Source organism: Heterodontus francisci, chromosome 10 (assembly GCF_036365525.1).
Source record: "Heterodontus francisci isolate sHetFra1 chromosome 10, sHetFra1.hap1, whole genome shotgun sequence".
Taxonomy (NCBI): domain Eukaryota; kingdom Metazoa; phylum Chordata; class Chondrichthyes; order Heterodontiformes; family Heterodontidae; genus Heterodontus; species Heterodontus francisci.
This window is the reverse complement of record NC_090380.1, coordinates 87,805,280-87,827,182: the sequence shown is the minus strand read 5'-3', so window position 1 is coordinate 87,827,182 and position 21,903 is coordinate 87,805,280. Positions and strand designations below refer to the sequence as shown.

Sequence of the window (21,903 nt, the reverse complement as noted above, 5' to 3'; positions counted from 1 at the left end):
TGCTGATGTTCAATATTCAGTATATTCACACCTAATCTGTACTAATGCTTTGTCTTTCAACACACCATTAACATATTGTTTGCCTTTGCTCCATGACCTTTTGGTCAGCTATGTGGCCTGGTCCAATCTGCACCTTCTCCTTTGTTATCTCTTGCCCAACCCCCACCTCACTTGTTTATAATCTGTGACTTTTCTAATATTTGTCAGTTCCGAAGAAGGGTCACTGACCCGAAACGTTAACTCTGCTTCTCTTTCCACAGATGCTGCCAGACCTGCTGAGTGAATCCAGCATTTCTTGTTTTTGTCTCAACTTAACAACCTGGGAAAGAAGCTAAGGAACGATTTCTTTCCTAATAATGGAGGAAAGAAAACATAAATACAGAAAATAATGAACACTCATGCACCTGCCTGTGCTATACATGCCAATTGGAAAACTAGCTAAAGCTCATCAACAGCTTCAAATTGTAATATGGAGCTTCAAATGGGGTAACAACTCAAATGCAGTGGTCAGTATAGGTCTATAAAATGTAGTTACATTGCAAGCTCAGTGGAGCATGGGCTAATCATAACTAAGTCATAACTTAAGGTGCAATGTTTAATCATGAAGCACATCAAGTCCAAACACAAAATATATGCACAGTCAAAATTGTGAAATGTTGGATATACCTGCAGCTCAAGTTATGACTCAATGTCAACCATGATTTAGTTGTACAGAAGCAAACAGCTGTTGATGAACCTTCATTCCTCTAACTGATCAAACTATTATTGGATGGGATATGATGGGTACTGATGCTATGTTCGGGAAGATGATGGAAATGCATTCATATTTGACAGTGAGTCGTGCTTTCATTGTTGTTCATCTCAGTCCATCAAGGGAGGACCCAAACCTGTGTTTGTCAATTTTCTTTTGATTAACAGTTAAAGAAGATAAGTGGGAACTTTAGCATTGAAGTGGCTTCAAGAGGACATGTCTGGTGATAGAAATTTGGAACCAAGTGAACCCTCCATGGCAGTTTTGGTTACCTAATACCTGAAACAGGCAGGCCTTTGACAAGCTACATCTAAGTCACTGAACCTGTATAAGTGGAATGTGCCCTTATGAGGAGAGATTATGCACTCCATATTGGATAAACAGAAACTCTACAGGTTGATGTAGACTTCTCAGTAGATAGGCTGGGGACTGAAATGTGATGATAAGTTCTGCATATGTCAGGCTCACAGCTGACCAAAAAGAGGTCACTTGGAAGAACGTTGTGGAACATTGTGGCGATTTTGATTAATGTCCTGAAAAATTGTTTTAAAAATAATTTCTTTGGTTGTCATAGTGACATGCAGACACTCTTCTTTCATTTCCACCCATCACTATAATCTTCTCCATCTCAAGTATTCTGCTCTGACTATCGCCTCTTAGTCATAAGATTATAGCCTGAAGCCCCACTGCAGCATTTGGGCACATAATCTAGGCTCCCTCTTCACTACGGTACTGAGGAAATGATGCCGTGTTGGATGCGCCAATCCTTACACTGAAGCATTAATCAAAGGCTTCTACACCATTTCCATGGTTCAGATCAGCATTAAAGATTCCACGGCTGTATTTGAAAAAGAACAATGAGTTGTCCTGGTGTCCTCACCAATATTCTTCCCTCAACCAACACTGTCAAAATATATTAACTGGTTATTTATCTCATTACTGTTTGTAGAATCTTGTCTGTTGCATTTGCCTGCAAAGTGACAGTGACTGCATTTCAAAGTAATTCATTGCATGTGCAGCATTTTCTGAGAGACATGGTAATGTCCTATATAAATGTAAGCGCTTTCTTTCCCACCATTCATTTTGCACTGATACTCTGTGCCCTCGTGCATAATTCATGCTGAGCTTTTCCATCTTTTATTCAAGCTGGCATTCTTGTTCGCTGCCATCCCCAGTTCAAGCAAGTACACTTTTCCCTCCTGTCACAGTTCATGCTCTGCCTTCAGTTTATTCTGGTATTCTCCTTCGCCCCATAAAAGAGAGACTGTCTTTCTTTTTTCCTTCCTGGTACTTTACTTCTTGCCCCTCCTCACTACCACTACTGCTGCTTTTGGAGATGGAGCATCACTACATTCTACTGATGAAAATTCCTGATCTCACAAGGTTTCCTGCTAAAGCATGTATAATGCTCTGCAATAGTAGGAGATAGGAGGTTGGAGCCAGAAGTAGTGCTGCAGAGAGGAGTCAGGAGAGATGCTGAAGGGGGAAGCCAGAGCGATGATGCATTTCCACCATGAATGGATGGATGTGGATGCTGTCCTGTAATCAATGGCCATCTGTGAAGGCAGTTGGCATGCATGTAGGAACTTGTTCAGAAGTCCCACTTGTAGAAGCATATTCTCCTCTTGAAATGGCTTGTGGCATTAAATAATCTGAAGAATTGGAAAAATGGGGAGGGAGAATTCATTGCTTTGTTCAAAAGCTCAATTGCCAGAACACAGAACACCTGTCTGTGGCAGGAAATAAAAGCAGAAAGTCACCAGAACAATGAAGGCTGGAAAGCATAGCTACTCTAATCCATACTTCAAGAATAACAATGAGATGCAACCCAAAAAAACAAATGCAGAGCTTGCACTGAAAAAATACAGCACTTCAAGTGGGATAGAACTTACTTACTTTACTAACTTATTTCCACCTGTGCTACATTCTACTGACATGCCAACATATATGCAATAACAAGTATTAAATTATTTGCGAGACTAACTGATTCATTAATGACTACTGACCACAAATTAGATTCGCAAAAGCTCACAATTAGACCATATATTACAATTGATTAACCAAGAAATACTTGTTAGCCTGCATTTATCAGTTCTTGGCATTGAAATCCTTAAAATGTGGGAACATTCTAATAGCAGCATTATTGACATGTATTTTGTATGTATATATTTTATATACATACACACACAAACACACATACGATATAGTAGAAATGCATGTACCATTTTGAAAAAGATACCTGCTATCAAACTGTGAATAATAGACAATGATTCCATAATTTAGTATAGACAATGCAAATAACACTTCTCAATGGCCACAGATGTTACCACAACAACTTGAAATGACTTGGCAATGGAGCACACTGATATAGTGCATTGGTGCAGCAATACCCAGTACAAACAACAAAACCAGTCTGTGTTAATGATTTCTCATGCAGTGCAATCCCAATTTCAACAAGGTAAGAGCAAAACAGAGCAAGAGCTCCTGCCTCACAGGCAAGGAAAATCAGCCTGGTTTTCTTCTATCATCTCCAAGGAACCTGTTCAAAATAGTCCATAGGCAAATACCTGCGAACAGGTCACTTGACTACATATTTTCTGAAGGAACAAAGCATAGATTGATGATACATAAAGAAGATTTCAGTGATTTATATTTTGGAAGTGGAGAAAGATGCTGTATATAGAGGAAATAATGAAATGTATTGATCATGCAACATAAGCTTTTCAATATACTTCAACTCAAGCAAATTTTATGAACCAACCAATTGCTGAAAAGACAACACAACTTATTTCCATGCAGGATGCATTATATTAACTCCATAATAGAACTGTTCTTTAGAGAACTGTTGGCCAAATACCTCATATGCAAACACACCCAGAGTCACTTTGCATATTACACCATATTGTGTAGGCAATAACTTTCAAGAAGACATTGAAGTCTATCACAGGTATGAATGCAATAAAACAAATTAAAGTGATACTAATGACATATGGTATACAAATATACACATGGTACACTGAAAATGCATGCATTACATTGAAAAACATAACCTAAATATTTATTCATTACTGAACTACCTGTGAATTTCTCATTATCCATGGCATCAGGTTCAAATGTTGAATGGAAAGATCCTCTGCTGGAAGATGATATCTCAGGTTCTGCAATTTTTTCAGAGAAAGCAAATAAAACACTGTGATCATGCATATTAATTGATGCATGACAACTCAGGTAGAATCAAATAGAATAGCATTGAATGACTTGGTAATGCAGAGCACATTGGTGTAGTGAATTGATGCAACACAAGCAGCCTTATCCAGACTATGAACAAAGAACAAGTTGTCACAATTACAAAACTAATGAGCTATAAATGAGATTAGGGAAGGATTTATTATTCCCAGAGAGCAGTGAATATGTGAAATGGACTTCCAGTAAAAACAATTAAGATGGAGTTGAATAATAATTCTTTTGATAAGTAACTGGACCAATATTTATCGGAATGATTTCTCTAGTCGAAAAGAATTTACAAGGTCACCGAAAATATTGACCAGAAGAAATCTTTCCCACATGCTAGTTACAATGTTGCTAACAAAGTAACTGGGGGAAAGTCAGCCTTGTTGGTTAGGAATGAAATATACTATGGTAGTAAATTTGGGTACAGATAATATGGAATATGATAATCCATGCGCTGCTACAAAATAATGAAAGCGCCTCAGCGGAATGCCATCAGCCAGAGTTGAATAGCGGAGATAGTAAGTTGGATAGACAACCCAGAGTTTTGTGTGTTATATTTTGGAGTCAAGAAAAACATTTAAAGAATCTTTGGTCCACTAATGCCTCTGAGAAAATTCCACAGTCAAGTAGATTGTACACCTATCATTTGCAGGGAACATGACTGAGAGAGATTGAGAGAGAAAAAAATATCTATTTGTTATTATGCACAGATCACTGAAGGTTCATGAACAATGGAGAGATGCTGAAATTAAAGCTGAAGGATGTTGAGCTGTATTAATAAAATCATTTATTATAAAACAGAGGACAAGATTCCATCACTATATAGGTCACTGGTCAGACTGCATCTAGAAAGGGGTGGCACAGTGGCGCAGTGGTTAGCACCGCAGCCTCACAGCTCCAGGGACCCGGGTTCGATTCTGGGTACTGCCTGTGTGGAGTTTGCAAGTTCTCCCTGTGTCTGCGTGGGTTTCCTCCGGGTGCTCCGGTTTCCTCCCACATGCCAAAGACTTGCAGGTTGATAGGTAAATTGGCCATTATAAATTGCTCCTAGTATAGGTAGCTGGTAGGGAAATATAGGGACAGGTGGGGATGTGGTAGGAATATGGGATTAGTGTAGGATTAGTATAAATGGGTGGTTGATGGTCGGCACAGACTCGGTGGGCCGAAGGGCCTGTTTCAGTGCTGTATCTCTAAACTAATACAGTGCCCCGTCTTGGTCCGCACAAATTGACAGTAATTACTGGCCTTGGAAAGGGGTCCAGTGAATAACTACAAGAATGATTCCTAGCTTAAAGAGCCTCAGTTACTGAAAAAGGCTTAAAGATCTTGGTCCAATTTCCTTTCAAGCAATGGAGATTTAGAGGTGACCTGAAAGAGGTCTATAAAATAATTAAAGGACTGGGTAGCATTCCTACTGATTGAATTTAAAAAAGCAATCTTTCATGAGATGTGAGCAAGGCCAGCATTTATTGCCTATCACTATTTGCCATTGAGAAGGTGATGGTGAGCCACCTTCTTGAACTGCTGCAGTCCACGTAGTACAGGTAAAGCCACAGTGCTGTTAGAGAGGGAGTTCCAGGATTTTGGTCGAGTGAAGGAACACTAAAATAGTTTCAAGTCAGGATGGTGTCACTTGAAGGGGAACCTGCAGGTGGTGTTCCCATGCATCTGCTGCCCTTGTTCTACTAGTGGTATAGGTCTCAGGTTTGGAGGCGACTTGTCAAAGGAACCTTGGCAAGTTGTTACAGTGCATCTTGCAGATGGTACACACTGCTGCCAGTGTGCGTCAGTGGTGGAGGGGGTGAAAATTTAAGGCGGTGGATAGATCAAGCAGGCTGCTTTGTCCTGGATGGATATTGAGTTTCTTGAATGTTGTTGAAGTTGCACTCAGCCAGGAACATGGGCCGGGATTTTATGCTGGCAATGGAGGTCTCAACATCTGGAAAAAGTGATGCCAACAACCCCGCATCGCCTCTTCTGTGGAAGGCCCACCGAATTTAATGCCAAGCATGCACTTAAATGCACTGTGGTGGGCCTTCCACAAGATCAAGAACCCCGGCAATAGAAGTTCCACCCTCGGAGAGCTGCCAGCCAATCAGAGGCTGGCAACTCTTCCACTGAGCAGCGTCATCGCGGAGGTGGTGGCTGCTGCCAGTGGAGCACCAACCCGAGGCCCAGGGGTGTCGCTGGACCCAGGCCACAAGGCTCAACACCATCCAGGACAAAGCAGCCCGCTTGATCTATCCAACGCCTTAGATTTTCACCCCCTCCACCACTGGCGCACTGTGGCAGCAGTGCGTACCATCTGCAAGATGCACTGTAGCAACTTGCCAAGGTTCCTTTGACAGCACAGTCCAAACCTGAGACCTATACCACGAGAACAAGGTCAGCAGATGCAGCAGAACACCACCACCTGCAAGTTCCCCCTCAAGTCACAGGTAGTTCAGAGCGGAAGGGACCTCACAGGGAATGGGAGTGGGCTCTCCCTTCCTTGATGCCGGGTCCCTTATTCAGGCACTAAGTGCTTTTTAATGAGGATCCCCCCCCCCACCCCGGAGCCAAAAAGGAGCCCGCACATTTTTCTTGTGTCGTGCTTTCCGTGCGGCGAACGGGCTATCCGCTGCACAGCTAATTGTGGCGGTGGCGGCAGGATGATGCCTTTAATTGGGCATTAATTGCCCAGTTAAGGGCCTCAGACCTCCCCCCCACCACCATCCCACCCGATTTTATGCTCTCCCTGCCTCCAAACCTGCTACGGGCGAAGAGCATAATATTCCCCCCATGGAGTGTATTCAATCAGACTCCTGACTTGTGCCTTGTAGATGGTGGACAGGCATTGGGGAGTCAGAAGTTACTTGCTGCAGAATTCCTAGCCTCAGATCTGCTCTTGTCGCCACAGTATTTATGATAAGTTCCACTTAAGCTTCTGGTCAATGGTAACCCCCAACATGTTGATAGTGGGGGATTCAGTGATGGTAATGCCATTGAATGTAAGGGGAGATAGTAAGCTTCTCTCTTGTTGGAGTTGGTCATTGCCTGGCATTTGTGTGGCATGACTGTTAGTTGCCACTTATCAGCCCAAGTTTGAATGTTGTCATTGCTTGGCTGCATGCGGAGAAGAACTGTTGAATTATCTGAGGAGTTGTGAACGGTATTGAACACTGTGCAATCATCAGCGATCATAACCAGATCTGACCTTATGTTGGAAGGAAGGTCATTGCTGAAGCAGCTGAAGATGGTTGGGCCTAGGACACTATCCTGAAGAACTCCTGCAATGATGTTCCAGGGCTTAGATGTTTGGCCTCCTACAACAACAACAACAACTTCCTTTGTGCCAGCTATGACTCCAATCAGTGGAGAGTTTTCTCCTTGATTCTCACTGACTTAATTTTTCTAGGGATGCTTGATGCCAGTTTAACAAATTGTGGAGGACCAGGAACAGGAGTTTAAATATGTAGGAGTAGGAATAGACAATGTTAGGTGGTCCTTCTTTCCCCTGGAGTAGTGAGTCTTTAGAATACATTGCTGGCTGGTGTAGTGGAAGTTGACCTCTGCAGCCTTAAAGAGACAGCTGCACCAGTTCCTGACAGGGGCAGAGATCAGATCATATCTGGATAACACTTGGTCCATGTAATTCCCCCAACTGGTTTACGCTGGAGAGGAATTTTCCCGAGTTATTTTTCTGTTTTTGGCCCTGGGTTTTTCTCTAGTCTGTTTGCCTCTCCCAAGAGATTACATGGCTGTGGGGCGGCGGAGGGTGGAAATGTCTAGTCTTGACAGTCCAGCCATCATGAGTGTGGAGTCGGCTTGATGCGCCAGCTGGTCGTTTCTTACTACCAATTCCATTCATGGTTCTGTATCATGTGCTCAATGGCCTTTTGTTGTTCCATGTGTTTAACACACCTGACTAAAAAGCATGATAGAAAGAAAGTTTGGACTATCATTCCCCACATTGTAATACTTGAACTGTATTACCAAGAGAAACAGATAAATAGAGTGGAGTACCTTTCCTATGGAGAAAAGAAATCAAAGGGCAGGCTAATCTGGGCCATGTTTATACCTTCTACTGCTATATTCAAGCATCAGTGGTTGTGGTTTGGATACAGATCACCTATCTACCCATTTGGTTAAGTAGTCACTTGCCATGGAGAGATCTACAAAAGGACACAACCAGCTAAAAATGGGAGGAATAGATTTATATCTCGCGAATGAATATGGGCCAAGCAAATACAATAATTTGAAAGACTCCACCAAATTTGTTGATTATGACTCATTTCCATGCAAGATTTTAGTGACCATGTAATATACTTCATGCAAGTGCACTGATTAAATAATGCGAGACAATCATATTGTTTATTGGTTCCAAAACACTGCATTCAATTAATTCTTAACAAGATGGCTTGCTCTGCAAAAGCATATTTTATATATTGTGTACTGGACATGCAGCACATCAGGTGCCAGAACACTTGGTGCATGATATTCCAATCCTTAAAAGCTGTGAAAGCATTAGAACTGATAATTGATGATTATATAAACAAATATACGACATGCAACTTGCTGCAACCGTCCGAGAAAAATCTCACATCCATGTTAGCTCCGGTTACAACTACCTGAGAACTTCTGGGTTTCCACGTGATCTAATGCAGACGTTGTGCCTGAAGTGAATAAGAATGAATTGTTGCAGGAAGATACCTCAACTTTTGTATGATATATAGGAGCAAACAAACAATGTTCCTAATTATTTAAATAAACTAGCATGGCAAATTGGTACAGGAAAAAGTCAGAACCAACATAGCCAATACACATCCCACCAAAATAAGGCTGGTCAAAAGCCACTTCAAGTTATATTCTGACTAAGTAATAAACTTAGTAAATAGACATTAAACTTTATGATATGATTAATTGATCACAACTTTGAGCAAGTGCATTGATTCGAATATGATAACAAATTCAAAACAGTAAATCTACAAATTTAAGTGCATTCTTCATTCAGCATTTTACACATATCAGATGCTGAAGAGTGACACGTGTGACATTCAAGGTGATATCATGAGCATAGTTGTCAAAATGTGAATGGCTGTTACCGGCCCCTGCAACAGGTAAGTACTATGCTTGATCATCATTTCAATGCTTCCCAACTCCAGTATTGAGTTATCACTAACTAAAGTTGCTCAAATAACTTTAGATTTCAGAATTTGCTACAAGAGAGGTTTCATTCTAAGATTATCAGATCATATTTCCACAGAACAGATAGAAAAAATAAATATTTTCCAAGAGAAAAGCTTGACAAAATTCAGATATTTCAAATGTGTGAAGCTATTCCCTCTTCAACTGAGAATGGTTGCATGAACTCTTGTCAAAGGCTTTAAACATTGTAAAGACCACTAAAATATCAATGATGAATGGGTATGACAATTGTATCAACATATAATTTCACTAGTTGCAAAAATGAAACTGCATACAGGATGCAGTAAATTGGCTTGGAATAAGTTTTCAAAACATAATGCAAATATTAAACGTTATGTAGATATAGACAGCCCAATAAATGTTGTCTAAGTATTCAAGGAAAATAGCTAACACAGTGGACTAAAGAGGAATGACTAATGAATGAGAAATACAGAAATGGTAGATAAGGTACAATCGCCTGAGTGAGCAAAGCACTCCTTGCAGGCAATGGAAATGGTGATGACAACTGGCCAAGCAAAATGCTTTTTCCATCTGTACTGAATAAACTTCACACCTTGAAGTGTGAAACTCAATATATTAGCCAAGAAATATTCTGTATACAAATGCAATAGGAAAAGGACCAATGAAACACTCAGTGGCATAGTATTTTCTCCATATCATATAATTTAGTAGTCTCCTATTGATAGATCCTTGCTGTGTTTTGATCGATATATGCAGTTAACTGACCAAGCGAAGTACAGTATTTGTGCTAAGGAACACAATTTTTCCAAGAATGATGATTACAATATTGTTTAGATGAATCATAGCAAACAAATAAGCTATAGTGCCCTGAACAATCAGTACATTGTTTTCTAACTAAGATGTAATGCACCATCACAGCAATCTAATACTTATCAGTGCCCTCTTTCAAGGAAACCCATTCATTTTCTTGTACTCTTGTAAACTACCAAGTCAGGCACAAAGGGGTAATTTATGGACAACCAATTCCAGGTGGTACAAGCCTGATGGAATTGGCCCAAGGCCCAACTATTTTTTTATGGTGAGCCTTATCTATCAATTGTGGAAGATGGAGGCAAGCAATCTGTCGCGTCAGAGTTTTGTGAGCAACCTACAGTGATCCCATTAAGGACCGCTGATTAGACCATTCAGTGCCTGATATCTTTGGGCAAGCCTGCACAGTGCACATCTTGGTACACGAAAATGGAGTCAGGGTTGTAAAATTGGCATAACATTTCAGGAGGGAGTGCTGGCTGCCCATTTTGAGGCTTGTTCAAAAATCAAGTCAGGCAAACTGCAGGCAGCCAATGGGTAGGTGATTTTTTTTTTAATTGCCCCCTAAGTATTTTTGCAATATGCTGCTTTGACTTAGATGAAATTTAATAACTGGGTAACATGCTTCACTGATGCACATTCATTTAATGGACAGTGTGCTGATAAACTCTGTGACTTATTTTAAAAATACTAAACTACAAGTGAACAATTTCTCAACAATATATACACTTTTATAACCAATTAATTTGCTTTAAAGCAGCCTAACTTACAACATTTATTATGGTAGACTTATAGGGCTTTACATTTCAAAGCATTCTTGTCATAAGTAATAACATATCAGTCATTAGGACTTATCAAACTAATAACTTGTACATATGTTACAGGTTACAATAATTCAATCACCCACACACAAACTCATCTATTCTATAATTTTATTATTGAAACTACCTGGGAGATGCTGCATGTCCACAGCAGTATGGTCAGAAGTTGTACTTAATTTAATGAATGGCAAAACGGTAGAAGGTGGTGATTCAGGTTCTGCAATGTATTTTAGAGAAAATAAGTTGAAACATTTTGCTGATCAAGCAGAGAAACCGATATCATTGGAATCAGGATATATCATAACTTCCACTTCCTGTGAACCTAATTTGCATTTCAACATATAAACAGACTGCATGTACTGACACATGTAACAATAGCATATTGACCGAGTTGTATAGTATTCTGATGTATACTAATTGGGTTTCAGTTTATGAATTAGGCTAGGTGCTCAACAAAAAGTCTGAATTTAATTCCATGCACAATATTGTAATTTGTGAGTCAAAATGGACTTCTTTCAACAATAATGGACAGCTAGAATTTCGTGCACAGGACCCAAGTCCTTATGATGTTAATATTTTAAAGCATAATGGGACAGTGGGATGTGGGTTTAAATGTGTGACTCTCCATACTGCAGAGTTTCTGATCCTCACTGAGTTTCTATGGAAATAATGAGGATATGCCAGGTGCCTGCCCAGGAAGGATCAGAAACTGAGGGTAAAGAATCATCACTAGATCATTCTATCACACCTCCCCGCATTCAATCCAAAACAGCACCAATGGAAATCTTGATACAGATTACCCCATCCATTCTTTCAGCCACAGGCCTCACCATGGCCTGAAAAAGGACAGTCTGCGCCCTCACAAAAAAAGTTTAAAAATATCACATCTAATTAACATGGATACAGTTTACTGAACAGAAAACTGAGCTTGCAAAAGCACCCTGATTTGTTGGTTTATGTTGAAATAAGTACTAAGCAGTAAATTTGACACTTCCAAATTCAGAGTCAGATCTCAATCCTTCAACCATGCAAAAAATATAGGACTGATGACATTGACGACATGTATTTTTAGACATAATGAATGGTGACAGTGCACATCACCTTTAATAAAATAACACACATCTATGCTACTCCAATTATTGAGACTACCTGTAGGTTGCTGCTTATCCATGGTATCAAGTTCAGAAGGTGTGCTTGGAGTGAGGAAAACTGGTATCTGAATTTCTGTAATGTTTTTCAGAAAGAAGTATTAAGTTATCCGAGATACCAATGACTTAGAATGAAGCAGCATTGTTTAGAATGCTGGTGGCTCCTCCACATGTGTGATAACTTAAGCTTGACAGTAACAGATGCATATTTTCATTGCTTGGCCATAACAAATCAGACAGAACCTCTGGTTATTATCAAAGAAATCATGGCAATCCAATCACGAAACACAATGCTAACAAAAAAGAAATTCATATTGCACACACGTCATGTTATTGTCTAAAGCCATGCAACATTACACAGGGATATACAGATCACTGCAAGGTGGCACTACATATCCCTTTTCCCTTGGTGAGTGAGGAAGGTTATAATCAAACAATATGTTTAATAAGAGTTTGCTGACGATTGACATGAAACATGGTGTGCTGACCAGAAAACAAACTTCATGCAAACATCACTAATGGACTGAGTACAGAATAGGTTTCCAAAAAGCATCACAAAGCACACTGAAAAAAAAGTCCACAGCAGGAACAGTTAGGGATCATTTCCTTTGTTAGCTATTTGTGGCGACATTGTCAGAATGAAGAGAAAGAACTGTTAACATTTCACAACAATTAAGAAACAGAAAATATCTTCTGCCAATTAGTTTTAGGCGTTGGCTGTACTATACACTTCATGCAAGCAACAAATTGCCATGTGTTTTATTTACTGAAAAGATGCAGCCAAACTATTCTTTTAAACATTCACAGTCAATGTTTAGAGTGACATCAGCTCACTCAATTAATACAATAAGGTCTAATGCTCTGGCAAGTTAATAAAGTTCACATGGAGACAATGATTAACCTCTTTCAGCAAGATCGAAATGTAACCACATATTCATGTGCATGAACTCCATGCCACACAGCCAAAGGTTAACAAATATCTAAAGTTTTGCATTGCACATATTAAAGAGTTCAAATAGTTGTACAATTCCACATGAGAACTGTTGAAATAAGATCAATGAAGAAAACAGATAATGGTTCTGTTGCAGAGGTTAGTGCTTAAAAATACATTTTGTAAATATTCTGTTTTCTCCCATGAGGAAAATCACAGAAACTTCTTTTAATCAGCACTTCATATTCTGAAGTCATAAAAGACAGGTTACTTCAAATTAAAATGTTTATATAATGAGTTGGAGCAATTCCAAATATTGGAAGAGATTACTCAGAATTTTATTTGCATCCCTGTCCATATATATATGTAGAAAATGAACAACAGTATGTGCACCTTGAGCCATAATCCTGATGAAAAATATTCATCTGTGTTAAGTATTTGAAAAATACTTATGAACTTACCTGCTGGATCAGGTTTAGGCACAAGTCTTGATGAAAAAGATGGACTGACTGAGGATGGCAGCTTGGATTCTGTAATTTATAATAGAGTACATTATTTTTTTGAAAAGCTATGATTCTACTCCCTTAAAATTAGATTGTCCCTGAAATTCAGTGGAGGTTTGTCCTGATTTTTTTTATTTTTTTATTTCCAAAATATACTTTATTCATAAAAATCTGTAAAAATTACATTGCCAAACAGTTTCAAAACAGCACCCAAAAAATACAAACATTGCAAGGGAGATCAGTTTCCTTCAATACTGTCATGAATTTCTTCACAACCCTTCCGTTTCACAATTGTCATGTCAATTACAGTTTTACATTTACAGCAATTGAGAATATTAACGATACAGTTCGAGGGGTTTCCCATGGATCCAGCCCCTCAGTTCAGCTTGGTGGGGGGACCTTACACTGTGGTCTTTCCCCATTGAGCCTTTGCTGCGGCTGCCCCAAGCTTTAGTGCGTCCCTCAGCACGTAGTCCTGGACCTTGGAATGTGCCAGTCTGCAACATTCGGTGGTGGACAACTCTTTGCGCTGGAAGACCAGCAAGTTTCGGGCAGACCAAAGGGCGTCTTTTACCTTATTGATAGTCCTCCAGCAGCAGTTGATGTTTGTCTCGGTGTGCGTCCCTGGGAACAGCCCGGAGAGCACAGACTCCTGTGTTACAGAGGTGCTTGGGATGAACCTCGACAAAAACCACTGCATCTCTTTACACACCTGCTTTGCAAAGACACATTCCAGGAGGAGGTGGGCGACCGTCTCTTCCCCACCACAGCCAACGCGGGGGCACTGTGCGGAGGGGGCGAGACTTCGGGTGTGCATGAAGGATCTGATGGGAAGGGCCCTTCTCACCACCAGCCAAGCTACGTCTTGGTGCTTGTTTGAAAGTTCTGGTGATGAGGCATTCCGCCAAATGACTTTGACGGTCTGCTCGGGGAACCATCCGACAGGATCCACCGTCTCCTTTTCCCGGAGGGCCTTGAGGACATTCCGTGCAGACCACTGCCTGATGAACCGGTGGTCAAAGGTGTTTTCCCACAGAAACTGCTCCACGAAGGATAGGTGGTACGGCACGGCCCAACTGCATGGAGCGTTCCGCGGCAACGTGCCCAGGCCCATCCTTCGCAACACCGGGGACAGATAGAACCTCAGCACGTAGTGACACTTGGAGTTTGCGTACTGGTGATCTACACACAGCTTGATGCAGCCACACACGAAGGTGGTCATCAGGATGAGGGCCACGTTGGGTACATTTTTCCCGCCCTTGTCCAGAGATTTGAACATCGTGTCCCTCCGGACCCGGTCCATTTTAGATCCCCAGACGAAGCGGAAAATGGCTCGGGTGACTGCCACGGCGCAGGAGTGGGGTATGGGCCAGACCTGCGCCACGTAGAGCAACAACGTGAGCGCCTCGCACCTGATGACCAGGTTCTTACCCACAATGGAGAGAGATCGCTGCCCCCGCATGCCCAACTTTTGTCGTACCTTGGCTACTCGCTCCTCCCATGTTTTGGTGCACGCCCCGGCCCTTCCGAACCATATCCCCAGCACCTTCAGGTAATCTGACCTGACGGTGAAGGGGACAAAGGATCGGTCAGCCCAGTTCCCAAAGAACATGGCCTCGCTCTTGCCGTGGTTAACTTTGGCTCCCGAGGCCAGTTCGAACTGGTCGCAGATGCTCATCAGTCTGCGCACGGACAGCGGATCCGAGCAGAAGACGGCGACGTCATCCATGTACAGGGAGGTTTTAACCTGAGTGCCTCCGCTGCCTGGGATTGTCACCCCTCTTATGCTCGCATCCTTCCTAATAGACTCAGCAAAGGGTTCAATACAGCAAACAAACAAGACAGGGGAGAGAGGACAGCCCTGTCTGACTCCAGATTTGATCGGGAAACTTTCCGATTCCCACCCGTTGATTGAGACTGCGCTACTGATGTTTGTGTAGAGCAGTTGGATCCAATTGCAGATTCCCTCCCCAAACCCCATTTTGGAAAGCACGTCCATCATGTAGGTGTGCGATATCCTGTCAAAAGCCTTCTCCTGGTCCAGGCTGATGAGGCAGGTGTCCACCCTCCTGTCCCGTACGTAGGCGATCGTATCCCTGAGTAGCGCGAGACTATCAGAGATCTTCCTGCCGGGTACAGTACAGGTCTGATCGGGGTGAATCACCAACTCCAGAGCAGATTTGACTCGACTGGCTATGACTTTGGACAGAATCTTGTAGTCAACATTAAGCAGTGAGATGGGCCGCCAATTTCTGATTTCTGCCCTCTCCCCCTTCCGCTTGTAAATGAGGGTGATGATGCCTTTCCTCATGGATTCTGACATGCTGCCGGCCAGGAGCATACTCTCGTATACTTCCAGCAGGTCCGGGCCGACCCAGTCCCACAGGGCCGAGTACAACTCGACCGGTAAGCCGTCGCTCCCGGGAGTTTTACTTGTCTCGAAAGGCTCGACGGCCTTTGTCAGCTCGTCCAGAGTTAGCGGCTTGTCCAGTCTCTCCCTCCTGCTGTCATCTAAGACCTCTGTGATAGATGACAGGAAGGACTGGGAGGCTCTGCTGTCTGTGGGCTTCGCGTCATACAGCCCAGCATAAAAGGATTTGCTGCTCCTTAGTATGTCGGACTGCGAAGACGTTACCGAGCCATCTTCTTCCTGAGGTTTGTCTTGATGTCCCACCATAACTGGCAGAAGACCAGCAAAATAACCCTCCCACCCAGTCAAAAAAAAAGGCATATGGGTTTCAATCAGGCCCTTCATGGTGTTACTACAGGAGACTGGAACAACACCCATAAAGCTTCAGGACCAGTGTACAGATAACATAAAAACATGTTTTGTAAATATTCTTTGTTTTCTCCCATGAGGAAAATCACAGAAACTTCTTTTAATCAGCACTTCATATTCTGAAGTCATAAAAGACAGGTTACTTCAAATTAAAATGTTTATATAATGAGTTGGAGCAATTCCAAATATTGGAAGAGATTACTCAGAATTTTATTTGCATCCCTGTCCATATCTGTATATAGAAAATGAACAACAGGATGTGCACTTTGAGCCATAACCCTGATGAAAAATATTCATCTGTGTTAAGTATTTGAAAAATACTTATGAACTTACCTGCTGGATCAGGTTTAGGCACAAGTCTTGATGAAAAAGATGGACTGACTGTGGATGGCAGCTTGGATTCTGTAAATGCAATGAGTAAAACACTTTGATCGCAAAAATGCAGATTGAAATGGGAGCACAAGTCTGTTTTCAATAAGGACAATACTGTCCCAAAAATGTCATGGCAGCAAAATAAATTCCAAAAGCAATCAGCTAAGCGACATCTGTTTCACAAAGTGTCACTGAGTTCCATGCAATAGATTGTCTATTTACAAGATAAGATAAATTATAGCAGCAGACAGATTATACCTAATCATGTTGCACTTCATGCGAGTGTAAATGAGTCAGTATAATACCGATAAAACACATTGCTCATGAAAAGATTTACTGCAGTTTGTACAAGGCACAGCACGTGCACTAATTGAATGATTGAACAGAAAGACATTGATTAAATTGAAGTACTGATTTTAAAAATTATATATAACCACACATGTATACAACAATCTTGACCAGATGGCTACTGCTATTGAGCACAGCAATGAGCACCAATGTCTCACACCGACATCCCACACCCAAGGTACACCTGAACAATGTCTGATCCAATATTTTTTCTTTATTCATTTGTGGGGTGTGGGCATCACTGGCTAGGACAGCATTATTGTCCATCCCTAATTGCCCTTGAGAAGGTGGTGGTGAGCCGCTTTCTTGTACCGCAGCAGTCCATGTGGGTAGGTACACCCACTGTGCTGTTAGGAAGGGAGTTTCAGGATTTTGGCCCAGCGACAGTGAAGGAACTGCGATATAGTTCCAAGTCAGGATGATGCATGGCTTGGAGGGGAACTTGCAGCTGGTGGTGTTCCCATGCATCTGTTGCCCTTGCTCTTCTAGGTGGTACAGATCGCGGGTTTGGAAGGTGCTGTCTAAGGAGCCTTGGTACGTTGCTGCAGTGCATCTTATAGATAGTACACACTGCTGCTACTGTGTGTCGGTGGTGGAGGGAGTGAATATTGAAGGTGGTGGATGGGATGCCAGTCAAGTGAGCTGCTTTGTCCTGGATGGTGTTGAGCTTCTCGAGTGTTGTTGGAGCTGCACCCATCCAGGCAAGTGGAGAGTATTCCATCACATTCTGACTTGTGCCTTGTAGATAGCAGACAGGCTTTGGAGAGTCAGGAGGTGAGTTACTCACCACAGGATTCCTAGCCTCTGACCTGCTCTTGTAATTCTCTCTTGTTTGAGATAATCATTGCCTGGCACTTGTGTGGCATGCATGCTGCATTTCTACATGGACTACCTCAGTATCTGAGGAGTTGCGAATGGTGCTGAACATTGTGCAATCATCAACGAACATCCCCACTTCTGACCTTATGATTGAAGGAAGGTCATTGATGAAGCAGCTGAAGATGGTTGGGCCTAGGACACTACCCTGAGGAACTCCTGCAGTGATGTCCTGGAACTGAAATGATTGATCTCCAACAACCACAACTATCTTCCTTTGCACTAGGTATGACACCAACCAGCAGAGAACTTTCCCCTTGATTCCCATTGACTCCAGTTTTGCTAGGGCTCCTTGATGCGATACTCTGTCAAATGCTGCCTTGATGTCAATAGCAGTCACTCTCACCTCACCTTTGGGGTACAGCTTTTTTGTCCATGTTTGAAGCAAGGCTGTAATGAAGGCAGGAGCTGAGTGGCCTTGGCTGAACTCAAACTGAGTGTCACTGAACAGGTTATTGCTAAGCAAGTGCCACTTGATAGCACTGTCGATGACATCTTCCATCACTTTATTGATGATCAAGAGTAGACTGATGGAGTGGTAATTGGCCAGGTTGGATTTGTCCTGCTTTTTGTGTACAGGACAAACCTGGGCAATTTTTCACATGCCAGTAGATGCCAGTGTTGTAGCTGTACTGGAACAGCTTGGCTAGATGCATAGCAAGTTCTGGAGCACAAGTCTTCAGTACTATTGCCGGAATATTGTTTGGGCCCACAGCCTTTGCAGTATCCAGTGCCTTCAGTCATTTCTTGATATCACGTAAAATGAATCGAATTGTGTCAGGCAACTTTTCATGTCTCCCAGGCAGCCACCTAATACAGCAGTTAGGACCATTACAAGTGTAAATGAGGGGCCTAATGACTGTTTTAGGTTCCCTTGCTAAAATTGGATAGGGATGAATGGAGCTGTGGATGCTAAATTGGTTAACATTGGCTCACAAAACCATGAAGGTCCCAGGTTTGAGTCCCCATTCTAAGATGAATTTATTGATCTCAGCTGGAATGGCTGTGTAATTGATACAAGTAGTATCAGCTACTGGACCAGAGGTGGTGAGCAGTCGGATGGACAGTATGCGTTCCGAGCCATTTGAAGGTGGCTCTATCATGCTGAGCAAAGAGTTTCTGATGGCGAAGCCCACTCCATGCTGTCTTGGTTCTTCAGGATCCCTACCCTGCCAGAAGAAGGTGTAGTCTTGCTCTGTTAGAGATCCGCTCGCAGGGAGGCGTGTCTCCTGAAGTGCTGCAATGTCCACATTGAGTCTACTGAGCTCGTTGTTAATGATGGCGGTCTTCCGAGAATCGTTGATTTGTGTAAGGTCTTCCGACAGGCCAGGACACAAAGTTCTGACGTTCCAGCTTGCAAAGCGAAGGGCTGGTACCTTCTTTCCTTTTTTCGTGCTGTTTGGTGCGGTGTTGCAGTCCGCTTTTCGGGCAATGACCCTGAGCTCCAAGCACCCATTGAAGCAGGTGGACTTGTGGCGGGACAGAATCTTATTGACCGGGGGATGCCCGGTTTGAGGCGGGCGGTAGCTGTCCAGTGAGGTGCGATGACCTCTCCCACCGACAAAGGCAACCCGTGGAGCCCAATCTCTACGTCAATTGAGCTGGACTTATAACCCGTAACTGCTGCCTTCCGTGTTGTTTCGGTCGCTGTGAGGCGACTATGGAGTGACCTCTCCATGGCACATGCCTGGGCGAATGTATGGAGGTTGCGAGTTGCCCAAGCGTCAAAACCCCCCTCTTGACCTTTCTGGTGGGGTCCAAAGGAGTGCAGAGCACGACGTTTGGCACCGGTATGGCTGCAGGAACTGCCGGAAACATGCCAAAGGTGACACATGACTGCCTACGGGGTTCCGCTCCGGATTTTCTGTTAGGGTTTACTCCCTTAGCCTTGGACTCTCCCGAGACGCCCACAAGGCAGTGAGGTTGTTAGGGGCCCTGCTCAGGGATAGGTGGATGCCGGTGGGAGGAGGGGGTGCGAGGGGAAGGGGTGGAGGGAAGGGGGTGCGAAGGGGAGCTGGGAAGGGGGCTGTAGAGGGGTGGGGGGGGTGCAGGGGAAGGGGATGCAGGGGGAAGATGGTGCGAGGGGGAAGCTGGGAAGGGGTTGAAAGGAGGGAGGGGGTGGGGGAAGAGGGTGCGGGGGTTGAGTTGGGAGGGGGTAGCTGGGAAGGAGAAGCTGGGGGGTGGGGGGGAGTGGGTGCAGGTAATAAAACATTTCATCAGTTCCCACCATCGACGTCGGGAAAGCTCATCCGCGTCCTCCGGGAGGTGGGCGACAGCCTCGGGCGCCAGCACCAGCAGGAATTCGCCGACATTGCGCTGCAGATGCACTACGAGCCTCACATCTCCCGCGGGAGCTTTGAAGTTGTGGCCGAGGAGCCGTTCCGCGATGGAGTCACCTGGGGCCGGGTCGTGGCTTTTTATGTGTTCGGGGTTTTTCTCAATGCTTCCCCTCTGTACTAGGTCTTATTACCCTAGGGTTCCATTGCTCCTTCCTCTCTGCACTGGACTTACCGCACGCCGTGGCCGCGGACGCTCTGGACGATGTAGACAACAGGATAGAAGATCAGAGTATCACCAACTGTACTTTGCAATTTTGTCCGGTAGAGAAGTGTAGCCTAGGCTTCCAGAAAACTGGATGGCACAATTCAGTGCTCAATGAAGAAAGCAAAGAGCAGGTATGGCTGGGAGAGGGCAGTGGGCCCAGGTAACATTAAACTAGCTGTTAACTTGTAGTTCTGGTCCTACTCAACACCTACTCAGCATCTATGCTCCAACACTCTGCTCCCCACCTGAAGATAAAGACCAGTTCTACGAGGAACTCCATAATATCATTAGTAGCATCCCTAATAACGAACACCTATTCCTGCTGGGGGACTTTAATGCCAGGGTTGGGGCCGACCATGACTCATGGCCCTCCTGCCTTGGGCGCTATGGCGTTGGAAGGATGAATGAGAATGGACAGAGACTGCTTGAGTTGTGTACCTATCATAACCTCTGCATCACCAAATCGTTCTTTCACACTAAACCATTTCACCAGGTTTCTTGGAGGCACCCAAGATCACGTCGTTGGCACCAGCTGGACCTCATCGTCACAAGGCGAGCCTCCTTAAACTGTGTTCAAATCACACGCAGCTTCCACAGTGCGGACTGTGACACCGACCACTCCCTGGTGTGCAGCAAGGTTAGACTCAAACCAAAGAAGCTGCATCATTCCAAGCAGAAGGGCCGCCCACGCATCAACACTAGCAGAATTTCTTATCCACAGCTGTTACAAACATTTCTAAATTCACTTGAAAAAGCCCTTCAAAACACTCCCACAGGGGATGCAGAGACCAAGTGGGCCCACATCAGAGACGCCATCTATGAGCCAGCCATGACCACCTATGGCAAACGTGTGAAGCGGAATGCAGACTCGTTTCAATCTCATTTTGAAGAGCTGGAACCTGTCATAGTCGCTAAGCGCATTGCACTGCTGAACTACAAAAAAGCCCCCAGCGAGTTAACATCCATAGCACTTAAAGCAGCCAGAAGCGCTGCACAAAGAACAGCCAGGCTCTGCGCAAATGACCACTGGCAACACCTATGCAGTCATATTCAGCTGGCCTCAGACACCGGAAACATCAGAGGAATGTATGATGGCATTAAGAGAGCTTTTTGGCCAACCATCAAGAAGATCGCCCCCCTCAAATCTAAATCAGGGGACACAATCACTGACCAACGCAAGCAAATGGACCGCTGGGTTGAGTACTACCTAGAACTGTACTCCAGGGAGAATGTTGTCACTGAGACTGCCCTCAATGCAGCCCAGTCTCTGCCAGTCATGGATGAGCTGGACATACAGCCAACAAAATCGGAACTCAGTGATGCCATTGATTCTCTAGCCAGCGGAAAAGCCCCTGGGAAGGACAGCATTACCCCTGAAATAATCAAGAGTGCTAAGCCTGCCATACTCTCAGCACTCTTCGAACTGCTTTGCCTGTGCTGGCTCAGTAACTCAGTAAACAGGCTCCAGAAGCTGGCCGAGTGTGTCTATGAGGCACAGTGTGGCTTTCGAGCAGAGAGATCGACCATTGACATGCTATTCACCCTTCGTCAGCTACAGGAGAAATGCCGCGAACAACAGATGCCCCTCTACGTTGCTTTCATTGATCTCACCAAAGCCTTTGACCTCGTCAGCAGACGTGG

General features: G+C 43.6%; 1 protein-coding gene across 14 annotated transcripts in view; it reads right to left on the bottom strand.

The window, feature by feature from the left end:
• The window catches only part of LOC137374607 (fibronectin type III domain-containing protein 1-like), a 323,625-nt gene that overhangs the window by 177,924 nt on the left and 123,798 nt on the right, over positions 1-21,903 (bottom strand). For 12 of the 14 annotated variants that reach the window (XM_068040959.1, XM_068040964.1, XM_068040968.1 and 9 more), the window contains exons 12-17: positions 16,456-16,524; positions 13,302-13,370; positions 11,911-11,985; positions 10,889-10,978; positions 8,593-8,637; positions 3,829-3,909 (exon numbers count right to left, since the gene is read on the bottom strand). In XM_068040959.1, coding sequence (XP_067897060.1) covers positions 3,829-3,909; positions 8,593-8,637; positions 10,889-10,978; positions 11,911-11,985; positions 13,302-13,370; positions 16,456-16,524 — 429 coding nt within the window. The remainder of the gene's footprint in view (positions 1-3,828; positions 3,910-8,592; positions 8,638-10,888; positions 10,979-11,910; positions 11,986-13,301; positions 13,371-16,455; positions 16,525-21,903) is intronic. The other 2 variants (XM_068040969.1, XM_068040971.1) reach the window with 2 other exon arrangements.